At 44.1% G+C, this 16,671-nt stretch overlaps 1 protein-coding gene across 3 annotated transcripts in view; it reads right to left on the bottom strand.

The window, feature by feature from the left end:
* MAP7D3 (MAP7 domain containing 3) overlaps positions 1-10,469 on the bottom strand; it is a 48,356-nt gene extending 37,887 nt beyond the window's left edge. The window contains exons 1-2 of one of the 3 annotated variants that reach the window (XM_070759979.1): positions 10,160-10,469; positions 458-553 (exon numbers count right to left, since the gene is read on the bottom strand). In XM_070759979.1, the coding sequence (XP_070616080.1) occupies positions 458-553; positions 10,160-10,454 (391 nt within the window). In that variant the 5' untranslated portion in view covers positions 10,455-10,469. The remainder of the gene's footprint in view (positions 1-457; positions 554-10,159) is intronic. The other 2 variants (XM_070759981.1, XM_070759980.1) reach the window with 2 other exon arrangements.
* Positions 10,470-16,671: the final 6,202 nt, after the last annotated feature.

The raw sequence follows: 16,671 nt of genomic DNA, 5'->3' as shown, positions 1-16,671 counted from the left end.
TTTACAATATCAATGTAAACTCCTTTTTTCTTCCTTTACTTTCTTTTCTCTCTTTTTTTCTTTTTTCTTCTCTTATTTTAGATTAATTTAAGCTATAATGTTAAAATTTTTATATATTTTCTTTAATATTTTAGATGTGTTTTTTAATCTATTACCTTATAATTGATATTTTTAAGTATTTTATAGACGGTGTTAAACAAAGACAAGATCTTTCCTTTTTTTACTTTTTTTTTCTTTCTAAACACAAAGACGACTTCTACTCTGAGCGGAGCGACTGTAGCTCCACTAAGTGTTGCATGTTATGTATGTCATGTCTGTTTATGCAATTTAATAAAAATATATATATATAAAAAAAGAAGGGACATTTTGAGCAAATATGAGGTGCATGCAAAGAACTACTCCCAAGGTCAAAATACAGAATAGTCGTACAAAAAAACACAGATTTATTTATTTTTACCTGGTTTTCCTTTTGTGCTTATTGGGGACTGGAGTGAAACATTGCTACCTCCACCTTGGTTCCTTCTTTCTTCAGCTAATGCTTGAGCCGCAGCAACTGTTAAGAAAAATGCCACAACAAATTAGTCATTCACACAACCATTGCTGTTTGGATCATGCTAGTCAAATCTTAATTTTTGTAGAAGAAATTCTCTCCGAATCCGGAGTTTAGGGCCAGTAGTTTCACCGTTTCTGAACTGTGGCTAGACCTGTTGGGTTAGTCTGATGAAAAGATTGCCCTGAGTTCTATGGGATTGGGCAAATAAATTAAATTAAATTAAAAGCTTAAGACAATCTCATAACAGCGTGGCTTCTTTTAAACAGCAGTTCTGGAAACAATGAATATATCACAATATATGTATATATTCACTGCATATATACACAGGGTCACCAGGAAGAAAAGCATATGAGGTGGGACCTCTACCTACAAACACCTCTCCTTAGGAAATTTTCTAGGTACGAACCGGGTGTTCAAGATTTTTTTGCCTCTTCTCAAGAACCATTTTTCACTTTACAAGCCCGAGCTTCCGAAACTGTAAGTGGAAAAGGCAGGAAGAAGCCTCCGTGGGACCTCTCTAGGAATCTCCTGGGAGGAAACAGGGCTGGAAAAGGCAGGGAGAAGCCTCCATGGGGGCCTCTCTAGGAATCTCCTGGAGGAAACAGAGCCGGAAAAGATGGGGAGAAGCCTCCGTGGGGCCTCTCTAGGAATCTTCTGGGAAGAAACAAGGCTGGGAAAGATAGGAAGAAGCCTCCGTGGGGCCACTCTAGGAATCTCCTGGGAGGAAACAGGGCCGGAAAAGCGGGGAGAAGCCTCCGTGAGGCTTCTCTAGGAATCTCCTGGGAGGAAACAGGGCCGGAAAAGGTGGGGAGAAGCCTCCGTGGGGCCTCTCTAGGAAGAAACAAGGCTGGAAAAGGCAGGAAGAAGCCTCTGTGGGGCCACTCTAGGAATCTCCTGGGAGGAAACAGGGCTGGAAAAGCGGGGAGAAGCCTCCGTGGGGCCTCTCTAGGAATCTCCTGGGAGGAAACAGGGCCTCCACCCTCTCTGTGGTTTCCCCAATTGCACGCATTATTTGCTTTTACATTGCTTCCTATGGGAAAAATGGCTTCTTCTTACAAACTTTTCTACTTAAGAACCTGGTCACGGAACGAATGAAGCTTGTAAGTAGAGGTTATCACTTGTAGTTCTGTTTGGGGAGTTTGCCACAAGTTCCACATTTGTGTTTTATTATGTACCCGGGCCTTCAGGACTAAAAACCTTTGTGTGGTGGACCACACTCAAAAAAGAAGACCCCCTGTATGAAATCAGGAAAAGCAATGAACTGAGGTCGCGCTCCATCTGTTTTTAAGATTCCTATTTCAAATCAAGCGTTCCAACTTCGCTCCCAATATATAGTCCAAACATAAAACAGCTGTACGACACCGGGAGATTAAATTACCAGTTTCAATCAATGAGAAGAGGCGGGACTAATGGACAAGGGAAATTTGCAAGCAGGGTGGAAAAATCCTGTTTGAAATTTTGAGGATCCAAGATGCAACATAGAACGTACAATCACAGACCATTTTTCTTGGATGTTCACATTTGCCAAGTAACTTGAGAGCTTTAAATCAGGGAAGCCCAATTGTGGAAACTTCCAAGACTTGTGGACTTCAGTAGGCAGTAGGAAAAGCAAGTAGGATGCTTGACTGCATAGCTAGAGGTATAACAAGCAGGAAGAGGGAGATTGTGATCCCCTTATATAGAGCGCTGGTGAGACCACATTTGGAATACTGTGTTCAGTTCTGGAGACCTCACCTACAAAAAGATATTGACAAAATTGAACGGGTCCAAAGACGGGCTACAAGAATGGTGGAAGGTCTTAAGCATAAAACGGATCAGGAAAGACTTCATGAACTCAATCTGTCTAGTCTGGAGGACAGAAGGAAAAGGGGGGACATGATCAAAACATTTAAATATGTTAAAGGGTTAAATAAGGTTCAGGAGGGAAGTGTTTTTAATAGGAAAGTGCACACAAGAACAAGGGGACACAATCTGAAGTTAGTTGGGGGAAAGATCAAAAGCAACGTGAGAAAATATTATTTCACTGAAAGAGTAGTAGATCCTTGGAACAAACTTCCAGCAGACGTGGTTGGTAAATCCACAGTCACTGAATTTAAACTTGCCTGGGATAAACATATATCCATTGTAAGATGAAATACAGGAAATAGTATAAGGGCAGACTAGATGGACCATGAGGTCTTTTTCTGCCGTCAGTCTTCTATGTTTCTTCAATTCCCAGAATTCCCCAGTCATGTTGCCTGGGGAATTGTGGGAGTTGAAATTCACAGGTCTTAAAAGTTCCCAAGGCCGGACGGCATTGTTTTAAGTGAATTCCCTTTCCAGAGTTGCCTTTGTCCAGAAGAGGAAACGCATTAAACTTCTGTTAAAACAAAGAGAGGGGAAGTAAAACAGCTTGTATTTTCATACCAAGTTCAACACCGCTTGTTTGAAGAGATGAAAATAAGCCCAAGCAAAAATAAATCTTGCTCCCAAAACTTCCTTAAAAGTCTGCAAAGCCATTGCGTTATTTCGGGTCACGATATTGAACAGAGACATCTATTAATGTAAGTTTTTAAACAAAAGGTTCACAATGAGCATCCGACAAAAGCTTCTTGTGAAGCGCCCTATATCCATTCGTGGTCATTGCATGTATTTTGATGCAAAATTTTACGTACAAAGCACTAGTACAGTATTGAAATGCCAAGTCTCAACCATTTGAACTTAACAAGAGGTCTCACAACAATGCCGCTTGGCGGGACCCAGGGGAAGAGCCTTCTCTGTGGCGGCCCCGACCCTCTGGAACCAGCTCCCCCCATATATCAGAATTGCCTCCACCCTCCTTGCCTTTCGCAAGCACCTTAAAACCCACCTCTGTCGTCAGGCATGGGGGAATTGAGATGCTCTTTCCCCCTAGGCCTTTACAATTCTATGCATGGTATGTCTGTATGTATGTTTGGTTTTTATATTAATGGGTTTTTAATCATTTTTAGTATTAGATTACTATTGTACACTGCTTTACTGTTGCTGTTAGCCGCCCCGAGTCTCCGGAGAGGGGCGGCATACAAATCCAATAAATAAATAAATAAAGATGCACCTGAATTTTAAGCCACTTATACGCCGAAAAATATGGTAAATCAAATACGTATCTCCCTGCTAAATGTGCTCAGATGCTCAAAGTTACATCAAGGACAAAGCAACGGATTTTTAATTCTTGCCCGTGTTCCTGAGGTGCAATATTCGTTTCCTGTTTTCATGCTCCCGCCTTCCTTTTCATCAGCCTGTGACTTTGTTTTACTTCCCTGGGCTCAGGATGTGGAAGTGGGTTCTCTTCCTCCCTCCAAACACACACACACACACCCCTTATAGGAAAACCCACTGAAACCTTTTTTTTCCCTAAGTGAGGTTTGTTCTCCAGGCTGCTGGACGTGCCTGGCTCCACTGCCCCAACCCCTCGTGACAATAGAGCCCAGCACTGCATATCACAACCGACACCAGTCCGCTCTGCAGCCGCAATTCCATGTCTCCCAAGAGACACACAATAAGGCTTCTATTATGTACGATGCATTTTAACCCCTGATCCTCTTGTTCCTTCATAAACCAGTTTCCCCTTATATCTCTGGTTAGGCAACGTAACAGCTCCAACCGTGATTGCCGGGGTTAATTTTTTGTGCTGCTTCTTTAAGAATGACAAACAGAACAGGAATAGATTAGACAAGAGTGGATTAGAATAGCAGAGTTGGAAGGGACCTTGGAGGTCTTCTAGTCCAACCCCTGCTCAGGCAGGAAACCCGATTCCATTTCAGACAAATGGTTATCTAACATCTTCTTAAAAACTACCACTGTTAGAACATTTACAACTTCTGGAGGCAAGCTGTTCTACTGATTGATTGTTCTGTTAGGAAATTTCTCCTTCCTTCCTTCCTTCCTCCTTCCCTCTCTTCTCTCTTTCCTTCCTTCCTTCTCTCCTTCCCTCTCTTCTCTCTTTCCTTCCTTCCTCCTTCCCTCTCTTCTCTCTTTCCTTCCTTCCTTCCCTCCTTCCTTCCTTCCTTATATATGCCGCCCCTCTTTGAGGAGTCGGGGGGGGCTTACAGCATATCTAACAAATACAAATACAAATATTTCTTTGCAGCTATCTAGTGATCATCCAGATTTCTAAAGCCCCGATTTAATAGCCCCAATATAAGAATCAACAAAATATAACCTGTAAAGTGTCCTAGTATGTTTTGTGGAGTGAATGGGATGCATGTTTATAATTATACTGGAGTTTTTTCTTTTAAGTCTTTTTAGTCATTAATTGGATTTTAAATGTATTTGCTATGTTCTTTTGATATGCTGTGAGCCACCCTGAGTCCTTGGAGAGAGGCAGCATACAAATCCAATAAATAAATAAATATCAAAAACCAGTATATAATATAAATATCTAAAAATCCAATTAATTAACGAATTATTCTAAAAAACCTAAATTATTCTTTAAAAAGTTCTAAGTTGCTTCTCCCCTTGTTTAGTTTACACTCATTGCTTCTTGTTCTACCCTTGGGGAATAGCTTGACTCCCACTCCTTTGTGGCAGCCCCTGAGATACTTTTGATTAAACTAGACATACTCAATTCCTTCAACCATTATTTGTATGTTTTAGCCTCCATTCCCCCTAATCATCTTTGTTACTCTTCTCTGCACTCTTTCCAGAGTCTCAACATGTTTTTTTCCTATAGTGGCGACCAAAACTTGATGCAGAATTCGATGCGTAGCCTTATCAAGTCATTATAAAGAAATAAGAATGAAATGAAATATCTATACTGAGACAAATGTATAGGCCCATTGGACATAGAAACATAGAAGACTGACAGCAGAAAAAGACCTCCTGGTCCATCAAGTCTGCCCTTATACTATTTTCTGTATTTTATCTTAGGATGGATATTTGTTTATCCCAGACATGTTTACATTCAGTTACTGTGGATTTATCTACCACGTCTGCTGGAAGTTTGTTCCAAGCATCTACTACTCTTTCAGTAAAATAATATTTTCTCATGTTGCTTGGATGGGTCTCCTGTTTGATAGGAGAAAGCAGTTGGAAGCTTATTCGCAATTTAACATTCAAGAAAGATAAAATAGTTGTTCTTGCTTAGCTGCAGTATACAACCTGCAATTATCTCTCCTAGGCCTGTAAACCATCCGCTAGAATCCTTGGCAGTTTCATTGCAAAATTAAGAAGTCGGAGCCATGGGATAAACACAGCATCTGCTTCAATTCCATCCTACACCGACAGGCAGTAACCAGTACGAGAACCAAAAGTCTGTACCGTACTTTCTTTCACCAACTCACTCTGAGACGATTAATGGATTTTTATTTTTTTTTAAACCCCAAGATAAGCAAGCCCAAACTTTTTCATCACACGCAGTTTCACCAAAGACTTCATGGGGATAATGTCATCCCCATTTCTCACGGGAGATGCAAAAAAAAAGAAAAAGGAAAAGTCCTTTTTCCAATTTGTTCTCCGTGGCCAAGATTTTCCAGGCTTGAAAAGGAAGGGCTGGACTCGATTTTAAATCTGAAGGCAGGAATAAGACCACAACGGAGAGGCCCAGCCATCTGCTCTTAAGACTGTTTGGGAGATGGGAATAAACCCTGACACCTTAATTCAATTAGGGGGGAGAGCAAGTCCAAACCAATGGCAGGAGCCATTCCCGCGCACCATTAACAAGCATTACAGCAACATTAATAAGCTGATCAGCAGGCAGAACACGCCTCTTCCCCCCCCTCCCAGGTTAGCATCTTTTCCTAAAGCAAGTAGAATGTTTGGCTGCATAGCTAGAGGTATAACAAGCAGGAAGAGGGAGATTGTGACCCCGCTGTATAGAGAGCTGGTGAGACCCCATTTGGAATAAATACTGTGCTCTGTTCTGGAGACCTCGTCAGAAAATAAAATTGAACGGGTCCAAAGACGGGCTACAAGAATGGTGGAAGGTCTTAAGCATAAAACTGATCAGGAAAGACTTCATGAACTCCATCTGTATGGTCTGGAGGACAGAAGGAAAAGGGGGGACATGATTGAAACACTTAAATATGTCAAAGGGTTAAATAAGGTTCAGGAGGGAAGTGTTTTTAATAGGAAAGCGAACACCAGAACAAGGGGGCACAATCTGAGGTGAGTTGGGGGAAAGATCAGAAGCAACGTGAGAAAATATTATTTGACTGAAAGAGTAGTAGGTGCTTGGAACAAACTTCCAGCAGACGTGGTTGGTAAATCCACAGGAACTGAATTTAAACATGCCTGGGAGAAACACAGATCCATCCTAAGATGAAATCCAGGAAATAGTATCAAGGGAAGACTAGATGGACCAGGAGGTCTTTTTCTGCAGTCAATCTTCTATGTTTCAGATGCCAAGCACCTGAATTTTGATCCCAGAATCAATGGGGAGACTGGAAAAGAGTTTCAGGTGCGATGAACGTTTGCTTAAGTCCTTTTCTTCCCTGTGCTTGTAACTCTGAACGGGCACTAAATTATTATTATTATTATTATTATTATTATTATTATTATTATTTATTGGATTTGTATGCTGCCCCTCTCTAAAGACTCGGGGCGGCTAACAGCAATAACAAGACAGCATACAATACTAATCCAATACTAAAAACAATTAAAAACGCATTATAATAAAAAACCAAACATGCATACAGACATACCATGCATAAAATTGTAAAGGCCTAGGGGGAAAGAGTATCTCAATTCCCCCATGCCTGGCGGCAGAGGTGGGTTTTAAGCAGCTTATGAAAGGGAAGGAGGGTGGGGGCAATTCTAATCTCTGGGGGGAGTTGGCTCCAGAGGGCCGGGGCCGCCACAGAGAAGGCTCTTCCCCTGGGTCCCGCGAAGCGGCATTGTTTAGTTGACGGGACCCGGAGAAGACCCACTCTGTGGGACCTAACTGGTCGCTGGGATTCGTGCAGCAGAAGGCAGTCCCTGAGATGAACTGTTTTAGGTCAAGGACTACCTCTATTTATGTACAGGGCGGCACGCCACTGGATTTGAAAGCAAAAAGATGCTTCAGGGTGGGTGTGGCTCTCTCAAAGCCACACCTTTCCTGGAAGGGTTCATCTCTTTTTCATGCTGCCCTGGCATTGCTAGAAGCCACGGTTTTTTTGAAATAAGAACCACACACAGGTGTGGTGTTTGTAACTCCACGTGTTCTGAAGCACCTTTCCCCCTTCCTTGGTTGCCAAGTACTACACAACCCAAATCATCACAATCAGAAAGTACTGACAACTTATTATTTTGGTTAGTTTCCTTTTCAAGGCAGCTAAATTTGGCGATTCACACATCCTGACCGCAGCCAACACTAAGCTTCAAAAGACGGCTAGGTATTTTCTGATCAAAATACATCAGTTGGGTGATTATGTCCCGTGGTTGAAGTGAGACGGTGCCTCGGGGGTTGTTAAAGACACTTGCCAGCTAAGGTTGGGTCTGATCTTCCAGGAAATCAGAGCTGCAGCAAGAAAAGGAATTGTTCAGCAAATCTCCCCCCCTCCGCATTAATTGATAAGCAAATAGGAATTCTGCTTTAATCAGGCAGTAATTAAACTATCTCCCAGAGAGAGAGTGTATGTAACTTATCATCTATCAATCAATCTCTCTCTCTCATATATCCATCCAGCTATCTGTCTATCTATCTCTTATCTATCCTATCATCTATCTATCTATCTATCTATCTATCTATCTATCTATCTATCTATCTATCTATCTATCTCTTTTTTCCCCAATAAATTTTATTAATTTTCATAAAATAGACAAAACTGACAAACATACATTTAACATAAAAATGGGGTTGCATCTTCCCCACTTATTCTAGAAGTAAAATTTCAATACAGAAAAAAAGAATACATTAAAAATATTTTAAATCAACTCATTGTTTTAAATGAAAAGAAGAAATTTGTTTTACCTTATATAGTAAGTCTTCATATATAAACTACTTCTAACATATCTCTTATCTATCCTATCATCTATCTATCTATCTATCTATCCATCCATCTCTTATCTATCCTGTCATCTATCTATCTATCCATCCATCCATCCAGCTATCCTCTCTCTCTCTCTCATTGGCTATCCATCTATCTATCCATCCATCCATCTCTCATCTCTCTCTTATTGTCTACCTTCTATTTATCTATCTCTTATCATCTCTCTACTCTCTTTCTCTCATCTCTCTCTCTCTCTCTCTGTGTTTTTCTGACTGCTGCAGAGAAAAAAGAGTGAATGCAAACAGATTTTCAGACGCTTTTTTAAAGCCAAGGATATTATGGGGGGGGGGGGGGGCAGAGAGGAAGGATTAAACAGGCAAGACCTCCAGATCTCCTCTGGGTCTCCTCAAAACTGCAAAGGTTTCTTTTGTCCGCAAAATAAAGAGAAGGAAAGCGGAGGGGACGGAGGCCGGGCGGAAGAGGAGGCCCTTCAAGCCCAGAAAAAGGGAACCTCCAGCATTTGGGGGGGGGGGGTAGATAAGAGAGCTGAGAAAGGAGGTTGGGAAAGAGGAAGGAGGGAGGGGAGGAATGACTAATGGGGTGGGGGGCTTGGAAGGGATGAGGGTGGGGGGAAGAGGGTCCTAAATTGGGGTGAGGGATGTGAGGTTGCCTGGGATTATAAAATGGGGGGGGGGGAAGGATAAATGAGTATAAGGGTTGGGGGGGATTGCAGGGGTAGAAAAGGTCTTTCAAGGCAGGAAACAAATAATTTAATTCAATTTATTTGACTTCTATGCCAACCATTTCCAATGGGCTACAACAATATAAAACACAATTTAAAAAGGGTTGGATTAAAAGGGAGGTGTCAAAATAAGGTACTTAGGACCCCATAAGCCCCTCCTAAGCCAGCCTCGCAGATGTGTCTGACTACCAGCCCCATCAGGCACCCCAAAGACCCCTCCACCCTATCTCAGAAAGAGACCCCCCCTCAGGATTTTTGGTGGAGGCATCTGAACACAACCCCCTTTCAGAATCACCAACTCCAACAGGGATCAATTACTGCCTGCTCAGGGGATTAACAGGATGATGGGCCCTGTAGTCCACCTGGACTCCCAAAAGACCCATAATCCCCCATCCTATCCCAAATAGATTCCCCCTACTTGTCCCAGAAAGCCTTGTAGAGTGTATTTGTCCACAGCGCCCCCTGCGGCCAGGCTGAATTACACCCCTGCCAAGGATGATGGGTCCTGTAGTCCAGTCACTTGGCCTCCCCAAAGACCCATAATCCCCTGCCCTAAACCAAATAGAGCCCCTCCTCCCAGGTTTTAGGGAGGCATCTGCCCACAGTCCCATCAATCCGGGCTGAATTGACCCCCTCCCCACCTGCCCCCTCAAGGATGATGGGTTCTGTAGTCCAGTCATTTGGGACTCCCCAAAGACCCATAATCCCCCATCCTGTCCCCCAGAGAGCCCCTCCCCAAGGTATCTGCCCACAGTCCCATCAAGCCGGGCTGAATTGACCCCCCCCCCCGCCCCCCGCGGATGATGGGTCTTGAGGTCAAGGTTGGGGAGGGTAATGGGGGGCTGAGGGGACCACTCCCCCCAATTAGGGAGGGGCAAGGGAGGGTTTGGGGGGGTAAAATTGGGGGGGTTCTGAGGGGGGCGGGGGGTCTCTCACCCATCTGCTCCCGCAGCCCCTTCAGGGTCGAGGCAGGCGGCGTGGGGACACCGGGAGGCGCCCCTCCGCCGCTCCCCTCTGCCATCTTCGCCCCCCCGAGCGGCGGACCGGAGCCGCCTTCCCTCCACACGCCGCCAAAGCCTCCGCCGCCGGCTGCCGCCTCAGGCCGGTGGCGCGGAACTGTCGAAGGGACGCGGGGGACGGCGGCGGGAGCGAACGGCGCAGGCGCGGCACCAGGCCACGCCCCGCAGCCCTTTGGCTGAGGGGGCGGCAGCTGAGGAAGGGTAGAACGCATGCGTTCACCCGGGGCTCGGGCATTCGGGGAACTTCGCCTCGGGCCGGACGGAGGGTGGGGGGAGAACAGAGCCGGCGCCGAATCGGCGACGCGCGTGGGCGTGGCGGCTGGCTTAATGAATTGGTTTTAGGGGACCACTGGTTCGATTCCCGCTTTCGCCATGAGGTGCTTCATCCTTTGTCTTTTTTAGGGCTATTTTATTGATTAGGTTGTTAGGTTGTGTGTGTGAATAGAATAGAAAATAGAATAGAAAAATAGAATGTAGAATAGAATAGAATAGATAGGGGTCCCCAAATTTTTGGACCTCAGGAACCACTAAGGTCATAATTTTAAACCCCACGGACCACCAAATTCATATTTTTAAATCCCACGGACTCTAATTCATCGTTTTAAGCCCTGCAGACCACTAATACGATTTTTTTGAAATGCTAAATACATTTATAAAATAATGATCAGAGAACTTCCATTTTATTCATTTGAAATGCACGAATTTAATATAACAAAATTATAAATGCTTATTGAATTATAACAAAATCTTTGAAGGTTGTTTTATTTGTAACAAAATTATTAAAGTTAGTGTAATTATTACAAAATAATTGAAGCTTATTTGACAGTGGCCTTGCTAATATTGTTGAGAAAGCTGCAGTTGTAGCCCCTTCCCTCCTCTCCCCTCACTCCTTTCTTCTTCCTTCTCTCCCCTTCCCTTTCCTTTCCTTCTTTCCTCTCTTTCCTCTCATCTCCTTCTTTCCTTTCCTTTCCCTTTTTCTTCCTTTCGTTTCCTTCTCTTCCCTTTCCTCTCCTTTCCCTTTCTTTTCCTTCTCTTTCCTTTCCTTTCCTCTCCTTTCCTTCTTTCCTCTCTTTCTTTCCTCTCCATCCCTTCCCTTTTGCTTCCTTTCGTTTCCTTCTCTTCCCTTTCCTCTCCTTTCCTCTTATTCTTTTCCTTGTCTTTCCTTTCCTTTCCTCTCCTTTCCTTCTTTCCTCTCTTTCTTTCCTCTCCATCCCTTCCCTTTTGCTTCCTTTCGTTTCCTTCTCTTCCCTTTCCTCTCCTTTCCTCTTATTCTTTTCCTTGTCTTTCCTTTCCGCTCCTTTCCTTTCCTTCTTTCCTCTCTTTCTTTCCTCTCCATCCCTTCCCTTTTGCTTCCTTTCGTTTCCTTCTCTTCCCTTTCCTCTCCTTTCCTCTTATTCTTTTCCTTGTCTTTCCTTTCCGCTCCTTTCCTTTCCTTCTTTCCTCTCTTTCTTTCCTCTCCATCCCTTCCCTTTTGCTTCCTTTCGTTTCCTTCTCTTCCCTTTCCTCTCCTTTCCTCTTATTCTTTTCCTTGTCTTTCCTTTCCGCTCCTTTCCTTTCCTTCTTTCCTCTCTTTCTTTCCTCTCCATCCCTTCCCTTTTGCTTCCTTTAGTTTCCTTCTCTTCCCTTTCCTCTCCTTTCCTCTTATTCTTTTCCTTGTCTTTCCTTTCCGCTCCTTTCCTTTCATTGGGGCACACACTTTTATTCCTTTCTAAATTACAATGGCAAACATACCAAATCCTCTTCTTCTGTTTTCCCCAATCACAACAATCCTGCGAGGTAGGTTAGAGAGACACCCATAGAGAGACAGAGAGAAAGAGGGAAAGGGAAAGAGAGAGAGAGGGAGAAAGAGACAGAGAGAAAAAGACACACAGAGACAGAGACACACAGAGAAAAACAGAAAGTGAAAGAGAGACAGACAGACAGAGAAAGAAAGAGAGAAAGAGAGAGAGAGAGAGAGATAAAGCAACAAAAAGAGAGACTGAGTGAGAAAGGCACACACACAGAAACAGAGAGAAAGACAGAAAGAGAAAGAATGAGAAAGAAAAAGAGAGAGAGAGAGAGAGAAACGGAAAGAGAGACACACAGAGAGACAGAGAGAAAGAGGCACAGGGAAAGAGAGAGAGAGAGGGAGAAAGAGACAGAAAGACACACAGAGAAAAACAGAAAGAGAGAGAGAGAGAGAAAGACAGAAAGAAAGAGAAAGAGAGAAAGAAAGAGAGAGAGAAAAAGCGACAGAAAAAGAGACAGAGTGAGAAAGGCACACACACAGAGAAACAGAGAGAGAAAGACAGAAAGAAAGAGAAAGAATGAGAAAGGAAGAAAGAAAGAGAGAGAGACAGAGAAACAGAAAGAGAGACACACATAGAGACAGAGAGAAAGAGGCACAGGGAAAGAAAGAGAGGGAGAAAGAGACAGAGAGAAAGACACAGAGAGAGAGACAAAGACACAGAGAGAAAAACAGAAAGAGAGAGAAAAACAGACAGAGAAAGAAAGAGAAAGAGAGAGAGAGAGAAAGCGACAGAAAGAGAGACAGAGCGAGAAAGGCACACAGAGAAATACAGAGAGAAAGACAGAAAGCGAAAGAGTGAGAAAGGAAGAAAGAGAGAGAGAGAAACAGAAAGAGAGACAGAGACAGAGAGAAAGGGAGAAGGGGAGGGAGAGAAATTGGAACTGGCCCAAAGTAAATCGGTATTAAGATCCCCACCCGCAAGAGGTTGTCCCTTCTGGCTGCCTGGCAATTGGGCATCTCCCACTGCTTTGGACCGGACGTGCTGCTTGGACGGCCAGTCTCTCCATGATGCCGACCTTCTTATAAAAGGCGCATTCTTCACCCTGGCTCCAGCTGAACTCAACGGAGTCACACTGCTCCCTTGCTCCAAAGCCGGGTTTGTTTGCTGCCATAAAAGACGCATCTGTTTCAACCAACTCCCCAGAAATTTTGCTCCTTTCTTTCGAGTCAGAGATGCGTCTTACACATTCAATGCATTGGAGGGACTCTTTTAAATTTATCACCGGCGCATCCTGGGCTTTGCAAACTTCCAATCACACTTTTCTTCCTTTGCACCAGCACAGCAGAAAAAAATATATCAATATTTGGCTCACACTTCTAGTAAAGTCACATCTCCATCACTGGCAGGGGAAAAAAAATTAAAAATCCAGACTTAATCGTTGCTAGTTGCTGGGCCTTTAAAATTAAAAGGACGGTTCGAAATCTTGCTTTCCCCAAAGAGATCTGGTTTATATAGATATACTGTGATACCTCATCTTACAAACCCCTCGTCATACAAACTTTTCGAGATACAAACCCGGGGTTTAAGATTTTTTTTGCCTCTTCTTCTAAATTATTTTCACCTTACAAACCCAAGCCGCGGCCACTGGGATGCCCCGCCTCTGGACTTCTGTTGCCAGTGAAGCGCCCATTTTTGCGCTGCTGGGATTCCCCTGAGGCTCCCCTCCATGGGAAACCCCACCTCTGGACTTCCGTTGCCAGCGAATCGCCTGTTTTTGCACTGCTGGGATTCCCCTGATGCTCCCTTCCATGGGAAACCCCACCTCTGGACTTCCGTGTTTTTGCGATGCTGCAATTTCGCTGAGGCTCCCCTCGCTGGAAACCCCACCTCCGGACTTCTGTTGCCAGCGAAGCACCCATTTTTGCGCTGCTGGGATTCCCCTGCAGCATCACAAAAACACGGAAGTCCAGAGGTGGGGTTTCCCATGGAGGGGAGTCTCAGGGGAATCCCACCAGTGCAAAAACGGGTGTTTCGGCTGGCAAAAGGGGTGAGTTTTGGGCTTGCACGCATTAATCGCTTTTCCATTGATTCCTATGGGAAACATGGTTTCGTCTTACAAACTTTTCACCTTACAAACCTCGTCCTGGAACCAATTAAGTTTGTAAGACGAGGTATCACTGTACAGTATATTTTTACAAATACGTCAGAGTCTCAATTGCTTGCTCCTGCATACATCCAGAGAATCGAAAGAAACGGATTTGGCTTGACCAGACAGAACGGAAATGAATCATGTATTTGGCATCTCAAGGATGGTGTTTTTTACAGAAGGTTAAAAGTTGCTGGGCTTATGGGGAGAAATTTTTTTGGGGGGGGGTAGAAGGACCTATAACGCCCCCACCCTCAAAAAGTATTCCTGCAGAGACAAACCTGTTATTCGCAAAAGCTGATAGGCAGCTTTTAGTTTTCACGAAACTTAGTTTAGTTGCAAGAGACATGGTTTCATTGTAAGAACTTAGTTTCATTGCAAGAAATATAGTTTAATTGTAAGAGACATAGTTTCATTGCAAGGAACTTTGTTTCATTGTAAGAACTTAGTTTCATTGCAAGAAACATAATTTAATTGTAAGAGACATAGTTTCATTGCAAGGAACTTGTTTCATTGCAAGAGACATAGTTTAATTGTAAGAGACATAGTTTCATTGCAAGAAACATAATTTAATTGCAAGAGACATAGTTTCATTGCAAGAAACATAGTTTAATTGTAAGAGACATAGTTTCATTGCAAGAAACATAATTTAATTGTAAGAGACATAGTTTAATTGCAAGAAACATAGTTTAATTGTAAGAGACATAGTTTCATTGCAAGAAACATAATTTAATTGTAAGAGACATAGTTTCATTGTAAGAACATAGTTTCATTGCAAGAAACATCATTTCATTGCAAGTAACATATTTTAATTGCGATGTCTTTCAACATCTTCCTTTGTTCTAAACGGCATTACAACCATCAAAATACACTTCTTTGGAGCAATACATCACATTTCCAGTGCCTTTTTCTCTTCACGTCCACAAGCTGCTGCAGTGTTTATTGTCTCTTCTCTGCCTGTCGGTTTATGGTTGAGATTCATTAATATGACTTCCTAATGAAAGGAGCCTTGCTTCTTCATGGGTGTCAGACTCAGCAGACTGGAACGAGATCAGGTTAAAAGAAAGAACACCTGTCGAACAACAACATCCTAATTGCTCAAAATGTTAGAGTAGCATCTCAAATTGCATTCTTCTTATTGCACGCCAATATTCCCTATTGTAGGTTTGAGCTGAACCCCAAAATTCTCACCCGCAGAGTTGAAAGTGAGCCCAGAACATATGGAAGGTTGGGGGGAAAAAATGACCTTTAAAACCAAATGGTTCACGATGGACCAAATGTAATACAGTGGTACCTCAAGATACGAACCCCTCGTCTTACGAACAACTTGTGATACGAACCCAGGGTTCAGAAAAATTTTGCCTCTTCTTACGAACTTTTTTCGAGTTACGAACTGGCGTTCGGGAGGCTGCTGGGAAGCCCCCCGGCTGTTTTAAAAGGTGACAGCTGGGCGGCGGGGCTTCCCAGCAGCCTCCCGAATGCCGGTTCGTAACTCGAAAAAAGTTCGTAAGAAGAGGCAAAATTTTTCTGAACCCCGGGTTCGGTTCGGGAGGTTGCTGGGAAGCCCCCCAGCCCGGCTGTGACCTTTTAAAACAGCCGCGCGGCTTCCCAGCTGTCTCCGAACGCCGAACGCGGAAGTTCGGGTTTGGCGTTCGGTTTCGGGAGACAGCTGGGAAGCCGCGTGGCTGTTTTAAAAGGTCACAGCCGGGCTGGGGGGCTTCCCAGCAACCTCCCGAACCCCGAACTTTTGCCGAACTTCCGGGTTCGGGGTTCGGGGGGGTGCTGGGAAGCCCCCCAGCCCGGCTGTGACCTTTTAAAACAGCCGTGCGGCTTCCCAGCTGTCTCCGAACACCAAACGCGGAAGTTCGGGTTTGGCGTTCGGCTTCGGGAGACAGCTGGGAAGCCGCACAACTGTTTTAAAAGGTCACAGCCGGGCTGGGGGGCTTCCCAGCAACCTTCCAAACCCCAAACTTTTGCCGAACTTCCGGGTTCGGGGTTCGGGGGGGTGCTGGGAAGCCCCCCAGCCCGGCTGTGACCTTTTAAAACAGCCGCGCGGCTTCCCAGCTGTCTCCGAACGCCGAACGCCAAACCCGAACTTCCGCATTCGGCGTTCGGAGACAGCTGGGAAGCCGCATGGCTGTTTTAAAAGGTCACAGCCGGCCTGGGGGGCTTCCCAGCAACCTCCTGAACCCCGAACCCGGAAGTTCGGGAAAAGTTCGGCATTCGGGAGGTCGCTGAGAAGCCCCCAGGCTGTTTTAAAAGGTGACAGCCAGGTGGCAGCGGTTTTTTTTGCGAGATTTTTTTGTTGGTTGCACAGATTAATTGACTTTACATTGTTTCCGTGGGAAACAATGTTTCGTCTTACGAACCTTTCGTCTTACGAACCTCCCCCTGGAACCAATTAGGTTCGTAAGACGAGGTATGACTGTACTAAAATAATAATTCAGAGGTTCATTTTAGCAGAATTCTTAGGCTAACTCTTCATTCCTCTGAAAGTTCCCAATTATATTTGGCTCCTGGGAATGCCTTAAAAGATGTTTAGCTTTGGATTTT

Source organism: Erythrolamprus reginae, chromosome 8, assembly GCF_031021105.1.
Source record: "Erythrolamprus reginae isolate rEryReg1 chromosome 8, rEryReg1.hap1, whole genome shotgun sequence".
NCBI lineage: Eukaryota > Metazoa > Chordata > Lepidosauria > Squamata > Dipsadidae > Erythrolamprus > Erythrolamprus reginae.
This window is presented reverse-complemented; position numbering and strand designations above follow the sequence as displayed.